Here is an 18,621-nt window from a genome sequence, read left to right as displayed (position 1 = left end):
GATTATGACGCCTCCATCCAAACATCGCGATATCTCTTACATTTCCTCAGGTCTCGTGGCGGCCGTGTGTGCGCGCGTCCGAGATTACGAGTTAGCAATAATACAAAGTAATATGAAATAATCGATTAAAGATCAATAAAGGTGTATTTGTCGGACTAGTTTGAAATTGGTCGAAGCAAGCCAGGAGCGGAGTTCTAAGGTGAGGAAACCCGCGTGGAGGGGATACTCTTCAACTCTTTTTTTTAATCCCCGGCAGAATAATGCTACAGTGCAGCTAGCCTTTAGCGCCTGTCTCAATGTATTGTGGCTGTAGATGCTAACCAGGTGACCACGGCTAGTGACCAGCTAACCCCGAATAGTGATCAGTTCACTAACAGATATTGTGTTTGTTGTAAGATTAGATAATATAACTGATATAACATTATCCATCTCGTAAACGGAGCAGCAGGAGAAAACTAGCGGCTTACTAATGCTATCTGTAGCTAACCAATGTTGGCTATGTAGGTGGTGAACATCTTGTTGTACTATGTAGATGGGGTACATGATTTTGTACTCGTTAGGTGTTGTACATGATGTTGTACTAAGTAGGTAGTATGCATGTTGTGGTACTAGGTAGACGGTGTGCATGTTGTACTAGGTAGGTGGTGTACATGTTTTGGTAATAGGTAGGTGGTGTACATGTTGTACTAGGTAGGTGGTGTACATGTTGTGGTACTAGGTAGTTGGTGTACATGTTGTGGTACTAGGTAGACGGTGTACATGTTGTTGTACTAGGTAGGTGGTGTACATGTTGTGGTACTAGGTAGGTGGTGTACATATTGTGCTACTCGGTAGGTGGTGTACATGTTGTGCTTCTAGCTAGGTGGTGTACATGTGCTACTAGCGGTGTACATGTTGTGCTACTAGTAGGTGGTGTATATGTTGTGCTACTAGGTAGGTGGTGTATATGTTGTTTTAGGTAGAAGATGGTGTACATGTGGTACCCAGTGTTTAGGCTGCTACACCGAGATGCCAGTCAGTGGTGCTGTAGTTCTATATAAATATATTCCATTGTATTGTGGATTTTTATTATTAGTTATATATTGTAGTTGTATAAGTTATTAAATGTATTTTTAGTTGCATTGTATTATTAAGCAGCTCTTTAAGCAGAGCTTACCTTAATGATAACTAGCCCAATCCTCCCATTATTTAGGTCTAAGTGACTAATACAGACAACAATCTTTGAACTGTGTCAAGTATTGAGCGCTTCAGCCATTGCAGCCCGTTCCTGGTTGAAATGTAACCCTTGAGGCAATATACGTCCTCTAAAGGAACTTTGGGGTTTAAAGCAGCAACAGGCTGCTACACCCACCTTGCAGGAAGATGCATACTACAGACTGTGGGGTTTGAGGCAGCAACAAGTTTGCTACATCCACGGTGTAAGACAGGCAATAGCATCTCCTAGATCAGAGTGTAGTGTACTACAGGTCCTTAGTTGAAGCAGCCTACCTCATGCATTTCTTTCGGAGGCCAGTAGTAAGACTAACACAATGACACCCAGTTACTGTCTCTGTCACCATCACCCACCACTTGCCACATGACGGCTACTTTTTTATCTCTGATTAAAAATCCGATTGATACAAACTTATGCATCCTCCACAAATTACACTGTGAATATTGATATTTATACTGTGCAACTCACGCTTGTTTTAAGTTGCAAGGTGAAAGGTGTTTATAGTGTACAAAGGTTTAACTGTTATTTTAGTGATTATTTAATTTTGTACATTTAATATTCTTTTATTGTAATTTATAATATTTTTTTATTCTAATATTATCATTGTAAATATGTAGTTTTATTGAATTATTATAAATATTAGTGGTAATGTTATTAATGTTAATATAATTGCAAAAAATATATTGGAATATTATTAGTTATATTTAATAATTTTGTTAATGATATTGTGCTGTCAGAATGTCGGACAGTGAGGAGAGCGACTTCTCGGACAACGCCAGCGGCGGCAGCAGTGATGGAGAGGCTGAAGAAGTAGGACATGAGGTAATGTTAACTTTACTATTACACCTAGCCTAATGATACCTATATATTACACCTAGTTCAATGTTACCTTTTACTATAACACCTATTCAAATGATACCTTTTTCTGTTAAACGTAGTTTAATGATACCCAACTATTAGACCTAGTTTAATGATACATTTACCCTATTTTAATGATACCTATCTATTAAACTTAGTTTAAGGATACCTTTACTATTAAACCTAGTTAAATTATAACTTTACTATTACACCTATTTTAATGATACCTAACTATCACACCTTGTTTAATGATACCTAACTATTACACCAGATATAATAGTTGGGTATTATTAAACTAGGGGACCTAGTTTAATGACACCTTTACTATTAAACCTAGTTTAATGATACCTAACTATTACACCTAGTTGAATGATACCTTTACTGTTTAACCTATTATAATGATACCTATCTATTAAACCTAGTTTAATGATACCTTTACTATTACACATAGTGTAATGATAACTAACTATTACACCTTGTTTAATGATGCCTAATTATTACACCCGGTGTAATGGTAATGGTATCATTAAACTAGGTGACCTAGTTTAATGATACCATTACTATTAAACCTCAGTTAATGATACCTAACTATTACATGTAGTTTATTGATACCAGGGTTTCCCACAGAACTTCACAGCTTAGGCGGCCGCCTTAGCAAAAGACGCCTGCCACCTTAACTACGACGTCCAAAAAAAAAGTTTTTTATTTATGTAAATAATTGTCAATATTATACAAAGTATAAAATAAGCTAAACTTCATTCACTCTGTGTATAGATCAGGCTGCAGAGCAACTGGTTCTGCTTGAAAATAAGCATCAATGCTCCCCTTGTAGAAGAGTGCGATTATTATATTATATTATAATTAGTGCTGTCAGTTAAACGCGTTATTAACGGCGTTAACGCAAACCAATTTTAACGGCGTTAATTTTAAAAACAAAGAAACAGTAGCCTGACTTCTATGTTCAAGGCAGTATGATTGTATGTTCATCGTTTAATTGCACTATAGGCTTTTTTTTTTGTATCGTCCTGTTTTGATCAGTATGCCAATGTTGTTATCAATAGAAAAACATTTGCACAAGGCAAGCCGATGCACTTCTCCATGTTGATAAGAGCATTAAAATGAGAAAAATTAATGGGACAAAGAAATCAGGGGATATTTACCATATAAAAAAATAATAATCGTGAGTTAACTATGTCATTAATGCGATTAAATATTTTAATCGCTTGACAGTGATAATTATAATATATTAAATCTTTAACTATGGTGGGTTAATGGTGATTTGTTGGGCAGGAGGAGGCAACGAGTCCTCAGGGGAGCGACAAGGTAGCAGAAGAGGAGGGTGAGGATCTGGAGGAGGAAGACGAGTATGACGAAGAGGAGGAAGAGGATGATGACGACCGACCCAGGAAGAAACCAAGACATGGGGGATTTATTCTGGACGAAGCCGGTATGTAACTTGTTTTCCTTTGAACAATATTCTCTATCCGTCTCTCTTTTTGTTTCTCAGTATGTATCTGTCTGGCTGTCTCTCTGTCCGATCTATCTGTCAAGCTCTATGTCTGTCAATCTTTGTTGATCTCCATGTCTCTTTATGTCTCGGTGTGTCTATATTTCTTTCGTTCACTGTCGAACTCACACTCTGTGTCTTACTATCTGTCTCTATCTGTCTTTTGTTCTCTGTTTTCTGTCTTTCTTTCTTTCTTATCGCTCATCTATCTCTGTTTTGTTGTCTTTTTATCGGTCTGTGAGTCTTTCCCCTTGTTTGTCTTTCACTAACTCTGAGGTCTTCTCTTTCTGTCGTCTGTAAGAAGGTAGCTTCTTCCATGTTTCCTTTAGAGAGCATTTGATTTTAATTTCTCTCTTTCTCTAGATGTTGATGATGAGTATGAGGATGAAGATCCTTGGGAGGAGGGAGCCGAAGATATTTTGGAAAAAGGTGAACACGCACGCATGCAACACACACAATATAAACAGGACAGACTTCGAACTCAATATATCTTCTATCTTCTTCTAGAAAGTACTATTGAACTAGCTATTCACTGTAGTATTAATAACCCATACTCATTATGTCGTGCTTAGATAAACAGGCTGGAAGTCCTGATAACATCGTTCATGTCAAATGTTGGCGCTGTGAATATATGATGTTATATGTTGTTAGCTGTGATAGTGTTAAGTAATTATATTTTTCTTGGTTACATTCCCTTTTTTAATTATGGTTGTTTAGCTATCGATGTGATGTTAGCGTTGTCAGTTATTATCGGGATGTAAAGCCGCGCATTAGCAGTGTTTATTTATCCGTGATCTTTGCTGCGATTCCGTTGTAAATTCAATACAGTGTTTTAGCTGCGTTAGTCTTGTTTAGGGTGTAATGTCTGACTGTCTTTTCCCATGTCTTACTGATGGTCCTCTGATGTGCATGAGCTCCAGTTAACGGTAATTCAATACTATCTTCTGTTCTCCACCTCATGAACCTCCGGCCTTCTGTCATTCTCTCATCACAAGTGTCTGCTTGTTGGGAGGATGCTTGTTCTGCTCCATCTGCCGTTTGCATGACAACATCCTGCTTTTTGCAGTTGAAGGTGTTTACCTCAGGAGTTCCCTGCCCTTTGGGGCCTTTTACTTTGTATTATACAAGACTAATTCTGTGGCTTAAATTGTGTATTATGCAGGACTTGTACTGTGTATTATACACTACTTATACTGTGAAAACAGTGAGCCACGACTATTCCCTCCACAGGGAGCCCTGACTCCGTTGGGAGGACTATTTACGTTTTGATTCTTCCACAGGGTGAACTCTGTTTTCCTTCATCAGATAGGAAGTCAAGATCTTCCTTCTGTAATGAATTAGAGATGTTGCCTATTATGTTTGAAACAGCCAATGGAGTCGGTTGTCGTGATAATCAGGAGTGAAAGCTGCCTGCTAGCCACCTGGTCTCTAGGACTCGGGCTTGTGATGCTGTTATGCCTTCATTCACACCATATTCTCACTCCCACAAGTGGGTCCTCATTCATTCACCCATCGCTCGCGTGTGGTGGAGGTGGTCGTCGTGGTATCCTGGAGGTAGAGCTGCCTACTGGTACCCTGACCTCTTGGAGTCAGGCTTGTGATGTGGTGATGCCTACATTTACATCTCATCCACAGGCCCACGAGTTGATCCTCATTCATTCAGTCATTCATTCACTCAGTGACGTCTGGCCGGTCATCCTTACCTTTTGAACTTCTTAACCGTCCTCTCCCCTTCTCCTGCTCCGGTCTGTCCCTCACCATGGATTCACCCCTCCTGGGTCCGTCCTCCATCCTGGATCTGTCCTTCATCATGGAACAGAGGAGGCTGAAGGTAAGCACCTTAGTCTTCCTCTCCATGGTCTTCAGAACCAGCAGGTGCCTCGGTTGTGTAGTAACAGTAGTCTGTTCTCTCTCAGTGTCCAACATCGACCATGCTGTGCTTGAAGACGACCACTCTGGCTCCAGGAGGCTGCAGAACCTCTGGAGGTACCGGGGTCGGGGCTGTGTTCTCTGTTCTCTAAGGGGTTAGGGGCTGTGTTCTCTAACATGTTAGGGGCTGTGTTCTCTGTTCTCTAAGGGGTTAGGGGCTGTGTTCTCTAACATGTTAGGGGCTGTGTTCGCTGTTCTCTAAGGGGTTAAAGGGTGTGTTTTCTAACAGGTTAAGGGCTGTGTTCTCTTAATATGTTAGGGGCTATTCTTTAAGGGGTTGGGGCTGTGTTCTCTAACAGATTAGGGGCTATGTGCTCTAGATTCAAGATTCAATACTTTATTGCCATACAACTCTGCACAAGTTGCTAGGGATTGTTTCAGTGTGCTCATGACAGTACATAACAAAGACCCACACAAAAGACAAATAAAACATAGAACATAATTTCATCAATGCAGTATCATTCCAAGGATCCCACTTAGATACAACATATAGGCAGATAAAAGAAAAAGGGACATCCCCACACATAAGACATATAGCCCACTTACACCTGGTTGACAGGCCAGGTAAAGTGCTTTATGTTTGATTAAAGTGACAGGTGCTTATGGGTGCAAGTGATGCAAGTTAAAAAAACTCAGTGTATAAAAACAATATCAATATAAATTTGTGTGTATTATACTATGCAGGGCCATTGGGCGAGTCTGCATTCCTGATATACTGGTATAGGGATGTAGGGTTGTTAAGAGCTTTAATGGTCCTGCAGTATGTGCTGTTGAGGTAGCGGGAGGTTTTGATGGGCCTCAACCTTCTACCTGATGGGAGTGGATTGAAGAGGGAGTTAGCAGGGTGTAATTTATCCTGAAGAGTTTTCAGGCCTCTTCTGTGGATACGGGCCTCGTAGATGTCTGAGATGGGAGGGAGACTGCAGCCAACTATCTTGGAGGCCGTATGGACAATCCTGCCTGGTCGCATCCTCTGCTGGACAGTAAAGTTGCCATACCAGACTGTGATTGAGAACCTAAGGACGCTCTCAATGTTGGCTCGGTAGAACTGCTGCATCCCCTTGCAGGCCAACTCAGACTTCTGTAGTTGGCAGAGGAAAAAAAGCCTTTTTTAATAATAGCAGTTATGTTATCTTCCAATTTTCAGAGAGGAGGAGATTATTGTGCCCAGAAATTTGAAGCTGTCTACCCGTTCCACCATCGCCGCATTGATGGACAGGGGCGGGGTCTCCTTCCTCTTCCTTCGGAAGTCCACCACTAGCTCCTTAGTTTTTGCAATATTTAACTCTAGGTTGTGGTGGGAACATCATTCAGTTAGGGAAAGGTCCTAATTTCTGTAGGCACTGTCATCATCAGGACCTAAGAGAGGCTGTTTTCAAAAGGATACGACAAGCCCTGGAACAGGATGAAGTCACCTTTAGAGTGAAGCATTAATAGTCACAATGCAGTATGCATCTGCTAAATTCAACATTCAACAGCTTTTCTCAAAATTGCCTCTGCACAAATCTGACAAGTTTACCAACTCCCTGAAAATAAACAAAACCATGAACATTTTCTTTGCAAGAATTACACTCCTTTTCAGTGTATTTTCTTTTCAGTGACTGACGTGGGCTTGCTTATTTCTGCAGATCTTCTCAAATCTGGGCTGCAGCTGTGAGACTGCCACTCTAATCCAATTTCCAATGACCAGCTTTGACCTGTATTTTGTCTTAATCGAGGCATCTGCAGAAAACCTATCTCACACAAGTAAGATGTGGCCAAAGGAAGCAGTGTGGCCAGAGCTCTCCTGCCTAGCAGTGGGTAGTCCTTTTCTTTTCTCCAATCCAAAATGCAGCCAATGTCTTGGACTTAAACTGCAGCCTCATTGCTGAATCAGATGTAACATCAATGAACTGTTCCTCTTCTGTAGCGCTAAAGTCAGCAGCTGGTGTTGCACTGAGGGGGTCTCTGATCCAGTCATATCTTGCAGGATCCTGCACCGTGAAGTACCTCTGGAAATGCTTTTGTAGGGCAGACATATGAGTTTTCATACATGGGAATCAATGTGTTCTGGAGCTTGTTGACTTCGATGAATGATTTAAGGTTCTCAAAGGAGTCTATATTCCCCTCTTTCACCCGCTGCGCCCATACCTCTAGTTTTCTTGTGAATGATGTGATTTTATCTGCCTGTTGTGGAAGGTGTGGGCTGCTGCCCTGCATCTGCAGATTGAGTTCATTGAGGTTCTGAAACATGTCACTGAGGTATGCAAGTTTCATGAAGTAGTTGTTGTTAAACCTGTGGGAAATTTCATTAACCTCTTCCTCAAGAAGATTCTGATCTCATCCCCAAGGCCGCCTTAATGCACGGGATTGCCTGGGCTGAAGCCCCAGGGCCTACGACGATCGGGGAGGCCATGATAAGCCCCCCGATCGGCGATGGCCCAGGACAATGTGATTTTTTTTTTGTTTGTTTGGGGCTTACAAAGTTCAGAGGCCGGGTTACGGGTTGTGTTCTCTAGCGGGTTAAGGGCTATGATCTCTAACGGGATAAGGGCTAGGATCGCTAACGGGATAAGGGCTACGATCTCTGACGGGATAAGTGCTGTGTCCTCAGGGGTTGTGTTTGTGTCCTCGGCTTGTGTTTGTAGGGTGTTTTAGGATGCGTTTGTTTTGTGTACCAGGGACTCCCGGGAGGAGGCCCTTGGTGAATACTACATGAGGAAATACGCCAAGTCTGCAGGAGGGGAGCAGTGAGTATCTACCATGACATCACACTACATGACCTCACTACATGACCCCACACAACAGTAGTACTGTATATGCACTGTGTCTCTGTACTACAGTACTACTATATATGTACTGTGTGTCTCAGCCACTCCGGAGGATCTGAGGAGCTGTCTGATGACATCACCCAGCAGCAGCTACTTCCTGGAGTCAAGTAAGTCCAACGTCCGGCCAGCTACTTGCAGCTTTGCATGCTGACTGGAGATTATATTGCAGAATATACTGGGGAATATATAGATTATACTGCAGAATATATTTGGGAATATAGAGAATATACTGGGGAATACTGCGCTGTATGTATAGTAATGTGCTGACCGTCATGCCTTCCTCTGCGTATGGCTCTTGCCCTCTTCCTCCCTCTCCACCCCCCCTCCCTCTCCACTCCCCCCCTCCCTCAGGGATCCTAATCTCTGGACAGTCAAGTGCAAGGTGTGTGGAGCTAATTTTGTTTACACCCTCACAAACAGTTTTCTAAAGTGTAATTTATAGTGTTCATAGGTCAAATGATGGAGCTGTGTGGGAGAAAAACAAGCGTAAGAAGCATGGCCAGGGTGTCCTGTTGGTTTGCGCCATCTCGCACTGAACACTACCAATAATGAACTTAATACCGGTGTGTTTTCAGATTGGAGAGGAGAGGGCGACGGCAATTGCTCTGATGAGGAAGTTCATCGCCTACCAGTTTACTGACACAGTAAGAGTTCCTACACATCACAAAAATAAGAGCTTCTAACTAACCAATGGGAAGGGTTTATCATACAATAAGGGTCTCTTCATCCCTGATTGTTCTCCCTCGCTCTGTCCGTGTCTGTGTGTGTTTCATTCCTTTGTCCTCTCGGTTATCATCTCTCTTTCTCTTCCTTTCTTTCTCCCTCCCAGCCCCTCCAGATAAAGTCTGTTGTAGCCCCAGAGCACGTGAAGGGGTACATCTATGTGGAGTCGTACAAACAGACCCATGTGAAGGCAGCCATCGAGGGGGTGGGGAACCTGCGCATGGGCTTCTGGAACCAGCAGATGGTTCCTATCAAGGAGATGACTGATGTCCTGAAGGTGGTGAAGGAAGTGACCAACCTCAAGCCCAAGTCCTGGGTCCGTCTGAAGAGAGGGCTCTACAAGGACGATATAGCCCAGGTATGGCACTGAAGGACCAGGTTCTGATAAACCACGTTCCTTTACACCATGTTCTGAAAGACCAGAAACGTATTGTACAAGTTCTGATAAACCAGGTTCTGATCGTCAAGGCTCTGAGAAAACAGGGGTGGTGGTGGTGGTGGTGGTGGTGGTGGTGTTGATGATGATGTATTGTCTACAGGTGGACTATGTGGAGCCCAGTCAGAACACCATCTCTCTCAAGATGATTCCTAGAATAGACCTGGACCGCATCAAAGCCAAGATGAGCCTGGTAAACTCACTCACTCACTCACTCACTCACTCACTCACTCACTCACTCACTCACTCACTCACTCACTCACTCACTCACTCACCCTGACATTGTCCATCTGTTTTGTAGAAAGACTGGTTTGCAAAGAGAAAGAAGTTCAAGAGACCGGCTCAGAGGCTATTTGACGCAGAGAAGATCAGGTAACCGTCTGCTCTTCTACTGTGCATGTTTTACAGTCTATATTCCACTGTGTGTGTTCGATTTTGGATTTTCTACTGTGTATGTTCTAGCGTGCCGATCCCCCATCTTTGATTGACAGGTCCCTGGGCGGGGAGGTCAGCCATGACGGAGACTTCATGATCTTTGAGGCCAATCGTTACAGCCGGAAAGGATTCCTCTTCAAGAGCTTTGCGATGTCAGCAGTGGTAGGGGCATTGAAACTGATTCTTAACAGTAGTCTTCCTATGATCCATCCTTGGGGGACACCTGCAGCATCAGTACTGATGGAGTGATTGATTGATTGCAGATCACAGATGGTGTCAAGCCCACTCTGTCAGAGCTAGAGAAGTTTGAGGACCAACCTGAAGGAATTGACCTGGAGGTGGTCACCGAGTCAGGTAAACCTCTCCCACTGTGCCCCTGTCCCCCATATACATGTCCTCGATACACCTATCCTAGACATACCTGTCCCCCATATACATGTCCTCAGTACACCTATCCTAGATATACCTGTCCCCCATATAGGGCTGCTTGATTATGGGAAAAATCATAATCAAGATTATTTTGGTCAATATTGAAATAACGATTATTCAAACGATTATTTTTGAGTTTGAAGACATGTTGTATTTATTCAGCATGTCTCTCCCAAAAAAAACGTTGGAACTTAGAACTTTCAAATTTCGCCTTAACAAAGTACACAAAATGGTCAAAAAGAAAATGTTCCAATCTAAAATAATAGAAAAAAATGTATATCCAGCTGTTCTGCCCATTCTTTAAAACATAAAATAAAATAAAACAATCATATTTTTTTTTAATCGAAAAACTCGATTATGTTAATTTTGTGATCGTTTGACCCTAAAATCGAAATCGCGATAAAAATTTGATTAATCGCCCAGCCCTACCCCCATATACCGGACCTCGATACACCTATCCTACATACACCTAACCCCCATATAACTGTCCCCCATATACCTGTCCCCCATATACCTGTCCTCAATACACCTGTCCTCTTTACACCTGTTTTCTCACCTGTCCCCTTAATCACCTGTCCCCATTACGCTGTACATGTCACTAGGTAAGGAGCGTGAACACAACCTCCAGGCAGGGGACAACGTGGAGGTGTGTGAGGGAGAGCTGATAAACCTCCAGGGGAAGATCCTGAGTGTGGATGGAAATAAGATCACCATCATGCCCAAACACGAGGACCTCAAGGTACACGCTTGCACTTTATTTCACCTTCGATGGCCGCCTGCCCGATTTGCCCTTCACAAGACATCTTGTGTCTTTATCATCTTTCCTATATCCATTCACTTTTTACTAGATTTATTATACATTTTCTAGAAAGCCAAGTTATTTAGCTAGTAGAACAATTTCTGAACCTATATAGCCTAGTGAAGACAAACTTATGCTGCTTCCTTTTTACCAAAATATCTGCACATAGCAGACAAGGTTTGATGTGTGCGTGTTGTTGGTGCGTGCGCTTGTGTGTGCAGGACCCCTTGGAGTTCCCCGCCCATGAACTGAGGAAATACTTCCGAATGGGTGACCACGTGAAGGTGATCGCTGGCCGCTATGAGGGAGACACGGGCCTCATCGTCCGAGTGGAAGAAAACTTTGTCATCCTGTTCTCCGACCTCACCATGCACGAGGTAATTCGCAGTAAAAACTATCATGAACGCAGGGCAAAACCCCATAACACCCGCCCCTTGTCGGTGGTTGGTTGGAATACTTTTTATTTTGGTTTTGCATGGTTGGTAGTACCTTTTGTATTCCTATATCTATGTTGTGTATCTCTATACCTCTGTATTCCTATATCTCTATGTTGTGTCTCTATACCTCTGTGTTCCTATATCTCTGTTGTGTCTCTATACCTCTGTGTTCCTATATCTCTATGTTGTGTCTCTATACCTCTGTGTTCCTATATCTCTATGTTGTGTCTCTATACCTCTGTGTTCCTATATCTCTATGTTGTGTCTCTATACCTCTGTGTTCCTATATCTCTATGTTGTGTATCTCTATGCGTCCTCCAGCTGAAGGTGTTGCCCAGGGACCTCCAGCTGTGCTCGGAGACGGCCTCCGGGGTGGACGCGGGGGGGCAGCACGAGTGGGGGGAACTGGTCCAGCTTGACCCCCAGACGGTGGGGGTGATCGTCCGACTGGAGAGGGAGACATTCCAGGTAATATAGGGCGGCTGGACCCAGGTAGCTTACCCCCATGGTGTGGCTAAAGGGTCTAGACGACCTTGGGCAGTTAGCTTCCAGACCCTGAGAGAGAGAGAGAGAGAGAGAGAGAGATGATCACATGTGGCCTCCTCCTCCCCCCCCCCCCCCCCCCTCCCAGGTTCTCAACATGCATGGGAAGGTTATGACGGTGCGCCATCAAGCGGTCAATCGGCGGAAAGACAACCGCTTCGCCGTGGCTCTGGACTCGGAGCAGAACAACATCCACGTCAAGGACATCGTCAAGGTCATCGACGGACCCCACTCTGTAAGTTAGCCCTCCCACCGACCCTGCAGCGGGCGCCTACTGGTGGAGGCGTGGCTTCATCTGTGTGTGTTTGCGCGTGTGTGTGTGTGTGTGTGTGTGTGTGTGTGTGTGTGTGTTGTAGGGCCGTGAGGGGGAGATTCGCCACCTGTTCCGAGGTTTTGCCTTCCTTCACTGCAAGAAGCTGGTGGAGAACGGAGGGATGTTCGTCTGCAAGACCCGACACCTCGTGCTGGCTGGAGGCTCCAAGGTATTATAGTAATACAAATACTACCAGACAAGTAGTATACTAGTTCTGCCAGACGCCTGGTATACCAGTACTGCCAGACGCCTGGTATACCAGTACTGCCAGACGCCTGGTATACTAAAACTCCTAGGTTATTCCTTCTAGAAGGGAACCAATCCTGAGGTATCCCTCGCTCAGCTCCCCCTTCCTCGCAGTGGCACATCCCGCCGTTGCACACACACAATTTCCCCGGCGCGACGATTCGACTCCTTAAGACGACCCGTCTCTCTGTCGGAGATTGGACCGTTGACTCCAGGTCCCCCCTAGTAACGCTTGTTAACACACGTCTCGTGTTTTTCTGTCCGCAGCCCAGAGACGTCACCAACTTCACGGTGGGGGGTTTTGCCCCGATGAGCCCCCGCATCAGCTCCCCCATGCACCACGGGGGGGGAGGAGGTAATCTATGTATACTATATATACCTGATATATTGGATTGGATTGGATTCACTTTAATGTCATTGTGCAGAGTACAACGAAATGAGGTTGTGTGACCAACCGGAAGCGCAAAGGAGCAGTAAAGTGCAGTTTGTACATGAATTATATAGTATCAGCATAGAGGTACAATAAGTGCAGTAAATATAAATAACATAGTATAATAAAATGATGGGTGTTGATACAGTGTTGATATATACTGTATATTCTATACTATGTATTCTATACTCTGTATACTATATACTATATATACCCAGTGGACTGAAGTAAACGTTGCTCATCTATCCAGCACAGATCTAGGTGGACACGCCCACTAGTGATGTCATATGGGGCAGGTTTTCGAAACGGCTTGTAAGGCTTATCACACTCCCACCTGGTGGTGTGATATGTCCCCTTTAAGCAGCCCTATGCACCATGTGAAAGGAGGAGGCGTTGTGTGTTTAATGTCTTCCTCCTCTCCAGCCCAGCAACAGAGAGGCGGAGGAGGAGGAGGAGGAGGAGCGGGGGGGGGAGGAGGTGGAATGGGGCGTGGCCGAGGCAGGAGAGACAACGATCTGATTGGACAGACTGTTCGGATCTCACAAGGACCTTACAAAGGTGAGCGTCACAAAACACGCATTAACCCTCTGATGAACCTTCCACACCGTCCTAAATCCCAGTCCAGCTCGATGCTATGCCTATCATTTCCTGTGTGCATTGTCAGTAACGCCTTGCCTAGATTTCCCACGGTGCATTAGGGCTTTGACTCCGAACTATTCAAAACGAATATTAGACAGCCATTAATATTCGAACCTGTTATGGGCAGGCCAAGAGGGAGAGACGTCAGAGAACCCCACGCAGTCCATTCATAATATTGTAATGACCACGGAAGAGGCAGTGAATGAAGAATTGATTAGGCAGCGATTTATTAGAAACCTGATAAACCGGAACACTCAAGACCGGTAACCATAGCAACGCTGGTAAACAAACCTCGAGAAGACCAATCCAGCTCTTACTGAAGGCATTTAATGGTCCAAATGTTATTAATAAATATTTGAATATTAATATTAATAAACAAACAAACTTCGAATAGGATTTTTGGGCAAAAGTCAAAGCCCTACGGTGCGTCGGTACTCATGCTGTGCTTATGTTTCCCAGGTTACATCGGTGTGGTCAAGGATGCCACCGAGTCCACAGCCAGGGTGGAGCTGCACTCCACCTGTCAGACCATCTCCGTCGACCGCCAGCGTCTCACCACCATGTACGACCACGTCTCTGCCTCGTGCATCGCTGTTGTTCGCTGTCCTCACGTCTTACTCACCTGCCGTGCTCATTCCCTCCTCTAGGGGCGCCAAGAGGAGCAGTGGACAGACGTCGACCCACGGTCGCACCCCTATGTTCGGCTCCCAGACACCCATGTACGGGACGGGCTCCCGGACGCCAATGTACGGCTCGCAGACACCACTGCACGACGGTAAGACGTCCCCGGGGTTCATTATCTATAGCTTTTATATACATCTACATGGTGCATTATCTCTAGCTTTAATGAGACGGTTAGACGTCCACATGGTGCATTATCTCTAGCTTTAATGAGACGGTTAGACGTCCACATGGTGCATTATCTCTAGCTTTAATGAGACGGTTAGACGTCCACATGGTGCATTATCTCTAGCTTTAATGAGACGGTTAGACGTCCACATGGTGCATTATCTCTAGCTTTAATGAGACGGTTAGACGTCCACATGGTGCATTATCTCTAGCTTTAATGAGACGGTTAGACGTCCACATGGTGCATTATCTCACTGTATCCCTATTGGCTAGCAGGCCTTGCTAGCGGTGAAGCCCTGCAGGATTCCCTGGTGAGGAAGCCATTGAGACGTTCGTAAAACATTCTATCTTTTACCCCAACCAGGGAGCCGCACGCCCCACTATGGCTCACAGACCCCGCTGCATGATGGGAGTCGAACGCCTGGACAGAGTGGCGCATGGGACCCCAACAACCCCAACACCCCCTCGCGGTACGTCTTCAACACAGACCCTGCAGGGCTGGTGTCAGCCTACACTGCCCCTGTAGGCCTGGTGTCAACCTACACTGCCCTGGTAGGGCTGGTGTCAGCCTACACTGCCCTGGTAGGGCTGGTGTCAACCTACACTGCCCTGGTAGGGCTGGTGTCAGCCTACACTGCCCCGGGAGGCCTGCAGTCTAGATGAGATGAGTGACCAGGTGTTTCCCTCCAGGAACGAGGATGACTTTGACTTCGGCTACGGAGACGAGCCTTCGCCGTCCCCTCAGGGCTACGGTGGGACCCCAAACCCCCAGACCCCGGGATACCCCGAGGTCCCCTCCCCGCAGGTCAACCCCCAGTACAACCCCCAGACCCCAGGGACCCCAGCCATGTGAGTACACCACGGCAGCCTGTCTGTCTCTATGGAACTATGAGGAATGGTCTGTCGCTAGCCCGTCTGTCGCTAGCCCGTCTGTCGCTAGCCCGTCTGTCTCTAGCCCGTCTGTCGCTAGCCCGTCTGTCGCTAGCCCGTCTGTCGCTAGCCCGTCTGTCGCTAGCCCGTCTGTCGCTAGCCCGTCTGTCGCTAGCCCGTCTGTCGCTATCTTGTCTGTCGCTAGCCCGTTTGTCGCTAACCCATCTGTCGCTATCTTGTCTGTCGCTAACCCGTCTGTTGCTAACCCGTCTGTCTGACCTTTCTGTCTCTCTGACCTGTCTGTCGAACCTGTCTGTCCCTGCTACCCGTCTCTCTGACCTGTCTGTCCCTCACCTTTTATGTCTGCAGGTACAACACCGAGCAGTACTCGCCCTACGCAGCCCCCTCCCCGCAGGGCTCCTACCAGCCGAGCCCCTCCCCGCAGAGCTACCACCAGGTGGCGCCCTCCCCGGTGGGCTACCAGAACACCCACTCCCCCGCCAGCTACCACCCCACACCCTCACCCATGGCCTATCAGGTACCGGCTATGCTCTCCCTCTCCTCCTCTCCCCTCCATCCCTCCTCCTCCTCTACCCCTCTTCGTCCTCTACCCCTCCTCCTCCTCTCTCCGTCCTCCTCTCCCTCTCCTCCTCCTCCCACTCCTCCTCCCCCCCCTCCTCTCTCTTCCTCCTCCTCCTCCTCTCTCTTCCTCCTCCTCCTCCTCCTCCTCCTCCTCCTCCTCCTCCTCCTCTTCTCTCCGTCCTCCTCCTCCTCCTCCTCCTCTCCCCCTCCTCTCTTTGAAGGAGGTTTCACTGCTGCTATTAAAGCAATGTGTTGAAGAACGATACCCTCCTCTTCTGAAGTCCTGCCCTCAATGTTGGCGCTCCATGACTTAAAGGGGACATATCATACCCCCCAGGTGTGAGTAGCCATTACAAGCAGGTTTGAAAACGTGCAGCATTGTGACATCCCAGGTGGGCGTGTCCCCCCAGACGTGTGACGGACGGATCAGTCTACCAGCCTATCCCAGTGGACTGTAGCAAACGTTGCTCACCTGTCCGTCACACATCTAGGTGGACACGCCCACCTGTGATGTCACATTTTGAAAACGGCTTGTAATGGCTAATCACACCCACACCTGGTGGTGAGGGATGTCCTCCTTTAAAGAACAATCGAGTTACTTTGACAAGATCATGACGTAAGCCACACCCCCCCCGCAGGCAGGTGATGTGGCGATAGGCCTCGATGGCCGATGCAGAAGGCCTGCTAACCGTCTGTATGTGTGTGTGTGTTTGCAGGCTAGCCCGAGCCCCAGCCCGGTAGGCTATAGCCCCATGACCCCGGGGGCCCCTTCCCCAGGGGCCTACAACCCCCACACCCCCGGGTCCAACATCGAGCAGGGGGGCGGTGACTGGGTGACCCCCGACATCCTGGTCCGGGTCAAGGACTCCTTGTTGGACCTGGTGGGACAGCAGGGTGTGGTTCGCAGTGTTACGGTAAGCACAGACACGCGCCCGCACCAAGACACGTGAATTAAGCTTTGACTGATTCGAACCTGTTATGGGCAGGCCAAGAGGGAGAGACGTCGGAGAACCCGACGCAGTCTATTCATACTATTGTAATGACCACGGAAGAGGCAGTGAATGAAGTATTGATTAGACAGTGATTCATTAGATACCTAATAAACCGTTGAAACACGCAAGACCGGTAACCATAGCAACGCCGGTAAACAAACCTCGCGAAGCCCAATCCGGGTCTTACTGAAGGCATTTAATGGTCAAAAATGTTATTAATAAATATTTGAATATTAATAAACAATCAAACTTTGAATATGATTTTTGGGCAAAGGTCAAAGCCCTAACACGTATGCAAACACAAGTACATACGCACACACACGTGCACACATACGTATACTCAGACGCTCACACACACCGGTCTACTCCTCTGCTGTCGAACCCTTATGTGTGTGTTTGTGTGTGCGTTTGTATGTGTGTGTGTGTGTAGGGAGGGATGTGTTCAGTATTTATTCAGGAGACTGAGAAAGTGGTCAGCATCAGCAGTGAGCACCTGGAGCCTGTCACCCCCACCAAGAACAACAAGGTAACTGTCGCTCTCTGCCTGTCTCTCATTCCACCTGTCCCTCTCTGTACCTCTTTCTCCGCCTGTCTGTCTCTGTACCTGTCTGTTTCTCAACCGGTGGGCCGGCTATCAATCGGAAGCGGACCTTTTGAGCTTCTATCACTTATCGTTGAACGGCCAAGTTAAAGAGACGAATTGGCAGTTCATAATGACCACCGTCATTATGTTCAGTCACTCAAGACGACTCATGCTATTCCTTAGGGACGCACAGATAACAATACTGTGCCCATGTACTCGTAAAGCGCCTCCCAACCTGTCTGTCTCTCTACCTGTCTGACGGCCTACCCCTACCCAGGTGAAGGTGATTCTGGGGGAGGACCGCGAGGCGACGGGGGTTCTGCTGAGTATCGACGGAGACGACGGCATCGTCCGCATGGAGCTGGACGGACAGCTGAAGATCCTCAACCTCCGTTTCCTGGGACGCCTGGACCACTGAAGTGGTGGGGGGGGGGGGGGGGGGGGGGAGAGAGAGGACCAGGGGCCTGGACCACTGAGGGGGAGGGGGGGGCAGAGGGGACCAGGTCACGTGCTTTTACCATTTCCTCGGGGTAGTGTTTTTGTCTGTCTGAATCTGGTTGATCTGTCTGTCTGAAATGGTTCGGTGTCCTGTTCAGCCAGGAATTCATAATTTTTTTTTTTCACCCTTACTTTTGGTCAGAAGATGTTAGCTTAAACATGTGACTCTTTGAATAAATTGTAAACCCTAACCATGTGCCGAATACTTTATTATGGCCACACACACATGTATATAGATGGAGTTATTATGTAAGGGATAATGTATAGAACGCCTGTCATTATCGGGAAAATAAGCAGTAGCGAGGTTGTCTTGCTTCTCCTTGAATTATTTTCGATAATAACCTGTGACGTTGGATAAATTATCCTGCTTATTACACGGCTACTTGCCAAAACGAAAAAAAAAAACTTCACACGGTGTGTCTTTTTACAATTTATTTGTTACAAGAATTCATAGTGTTGATCAGCAGAGAAATAGTCTGCCAAAGACGTTGACGTCCCTT

At 46.2% G+C, this 18,621-nt stretch overlaps 1 protein-coding gene across 2 annotated transcripts; it reads left to right on the top strand.

Moving 5' to 3' along the window:
- Positions 1-35: 35 nt before the first annotated feature.
- supt5h (SPT5 homolog, DSIF elongation factor subunit) lies at positions 36-18,312 on the top strand. 2 transcript variants are annotated; one of them, XM_030337193.1, is made up of 31 exons: positions 36-199; positions 1,951-2,035; positions 3,362-3,518; positions 3,942-4,007; positions 4,499-4,504; positions 5,398-5,409; positions 5,495-5,564; positions 8,168-8,236; positions 8,359-8,424; positions 8,669-8,699; positions 8,893-8,961; positions 9,147-9,398; positions 9,580-9,669; positions 9,778-9,848; positions 9,968-10,073; positions 10,175-10,265; positions 10,943-11,079; positions 11,361-11,516; positions 11,898-12,044; positions 12,208-12,354; positions 12,476-12,601; positions 12,946-13,033; positions 13,532-13,666; positions 14,207-14,309; positions 14,395-14,522; positions 14,961-15,066; positions 15,287-15,445; positions 15,836-16,004; positions 16,765-16,962; positions 17,471-17,566; positions 17,901-18,312. In XM_030337193.1, the coding sequence occupies exons 2-31, from the start codon at positions 1,952-1,954 to the stop codon at positions 18,039-18,041; spliced, it is 3,276 nt and encodes a 1,091-aa protein (XP_030193053.1). In that variant the 5' UTR covers positions 36-199; position 1,951; the 3' UTR covers positions 18,042-18,312. The 2 variants fall into 2 exon arrangements, with proteins under 2 accessions (XP_030193053.1, XP_030193054.1); XM_030337194.1 differs by lacking the exon at positions 4,499-4,504.
- Positions 18,313-18,621: the final 309 nt, after the last annotated feature.

The sequence above is a fragment of the Gadus morhua genome, chromosome 16 (assembly GCF_902167405.1).
Source record: "Gadus morhua chromosome 16, gadMor3.0, whole genome shotgun sequence".
Lineage (NCBI taxonomy): Eukaryota > Metazoa > Chordata > Actinopteri > Gadiformes > Gadidae > Gadus > Gadus morhua.
Note: the sequence above shows the minus strand (reverse complement) of the source record. Positions and strands in the feature narration are given on the sequence as shown.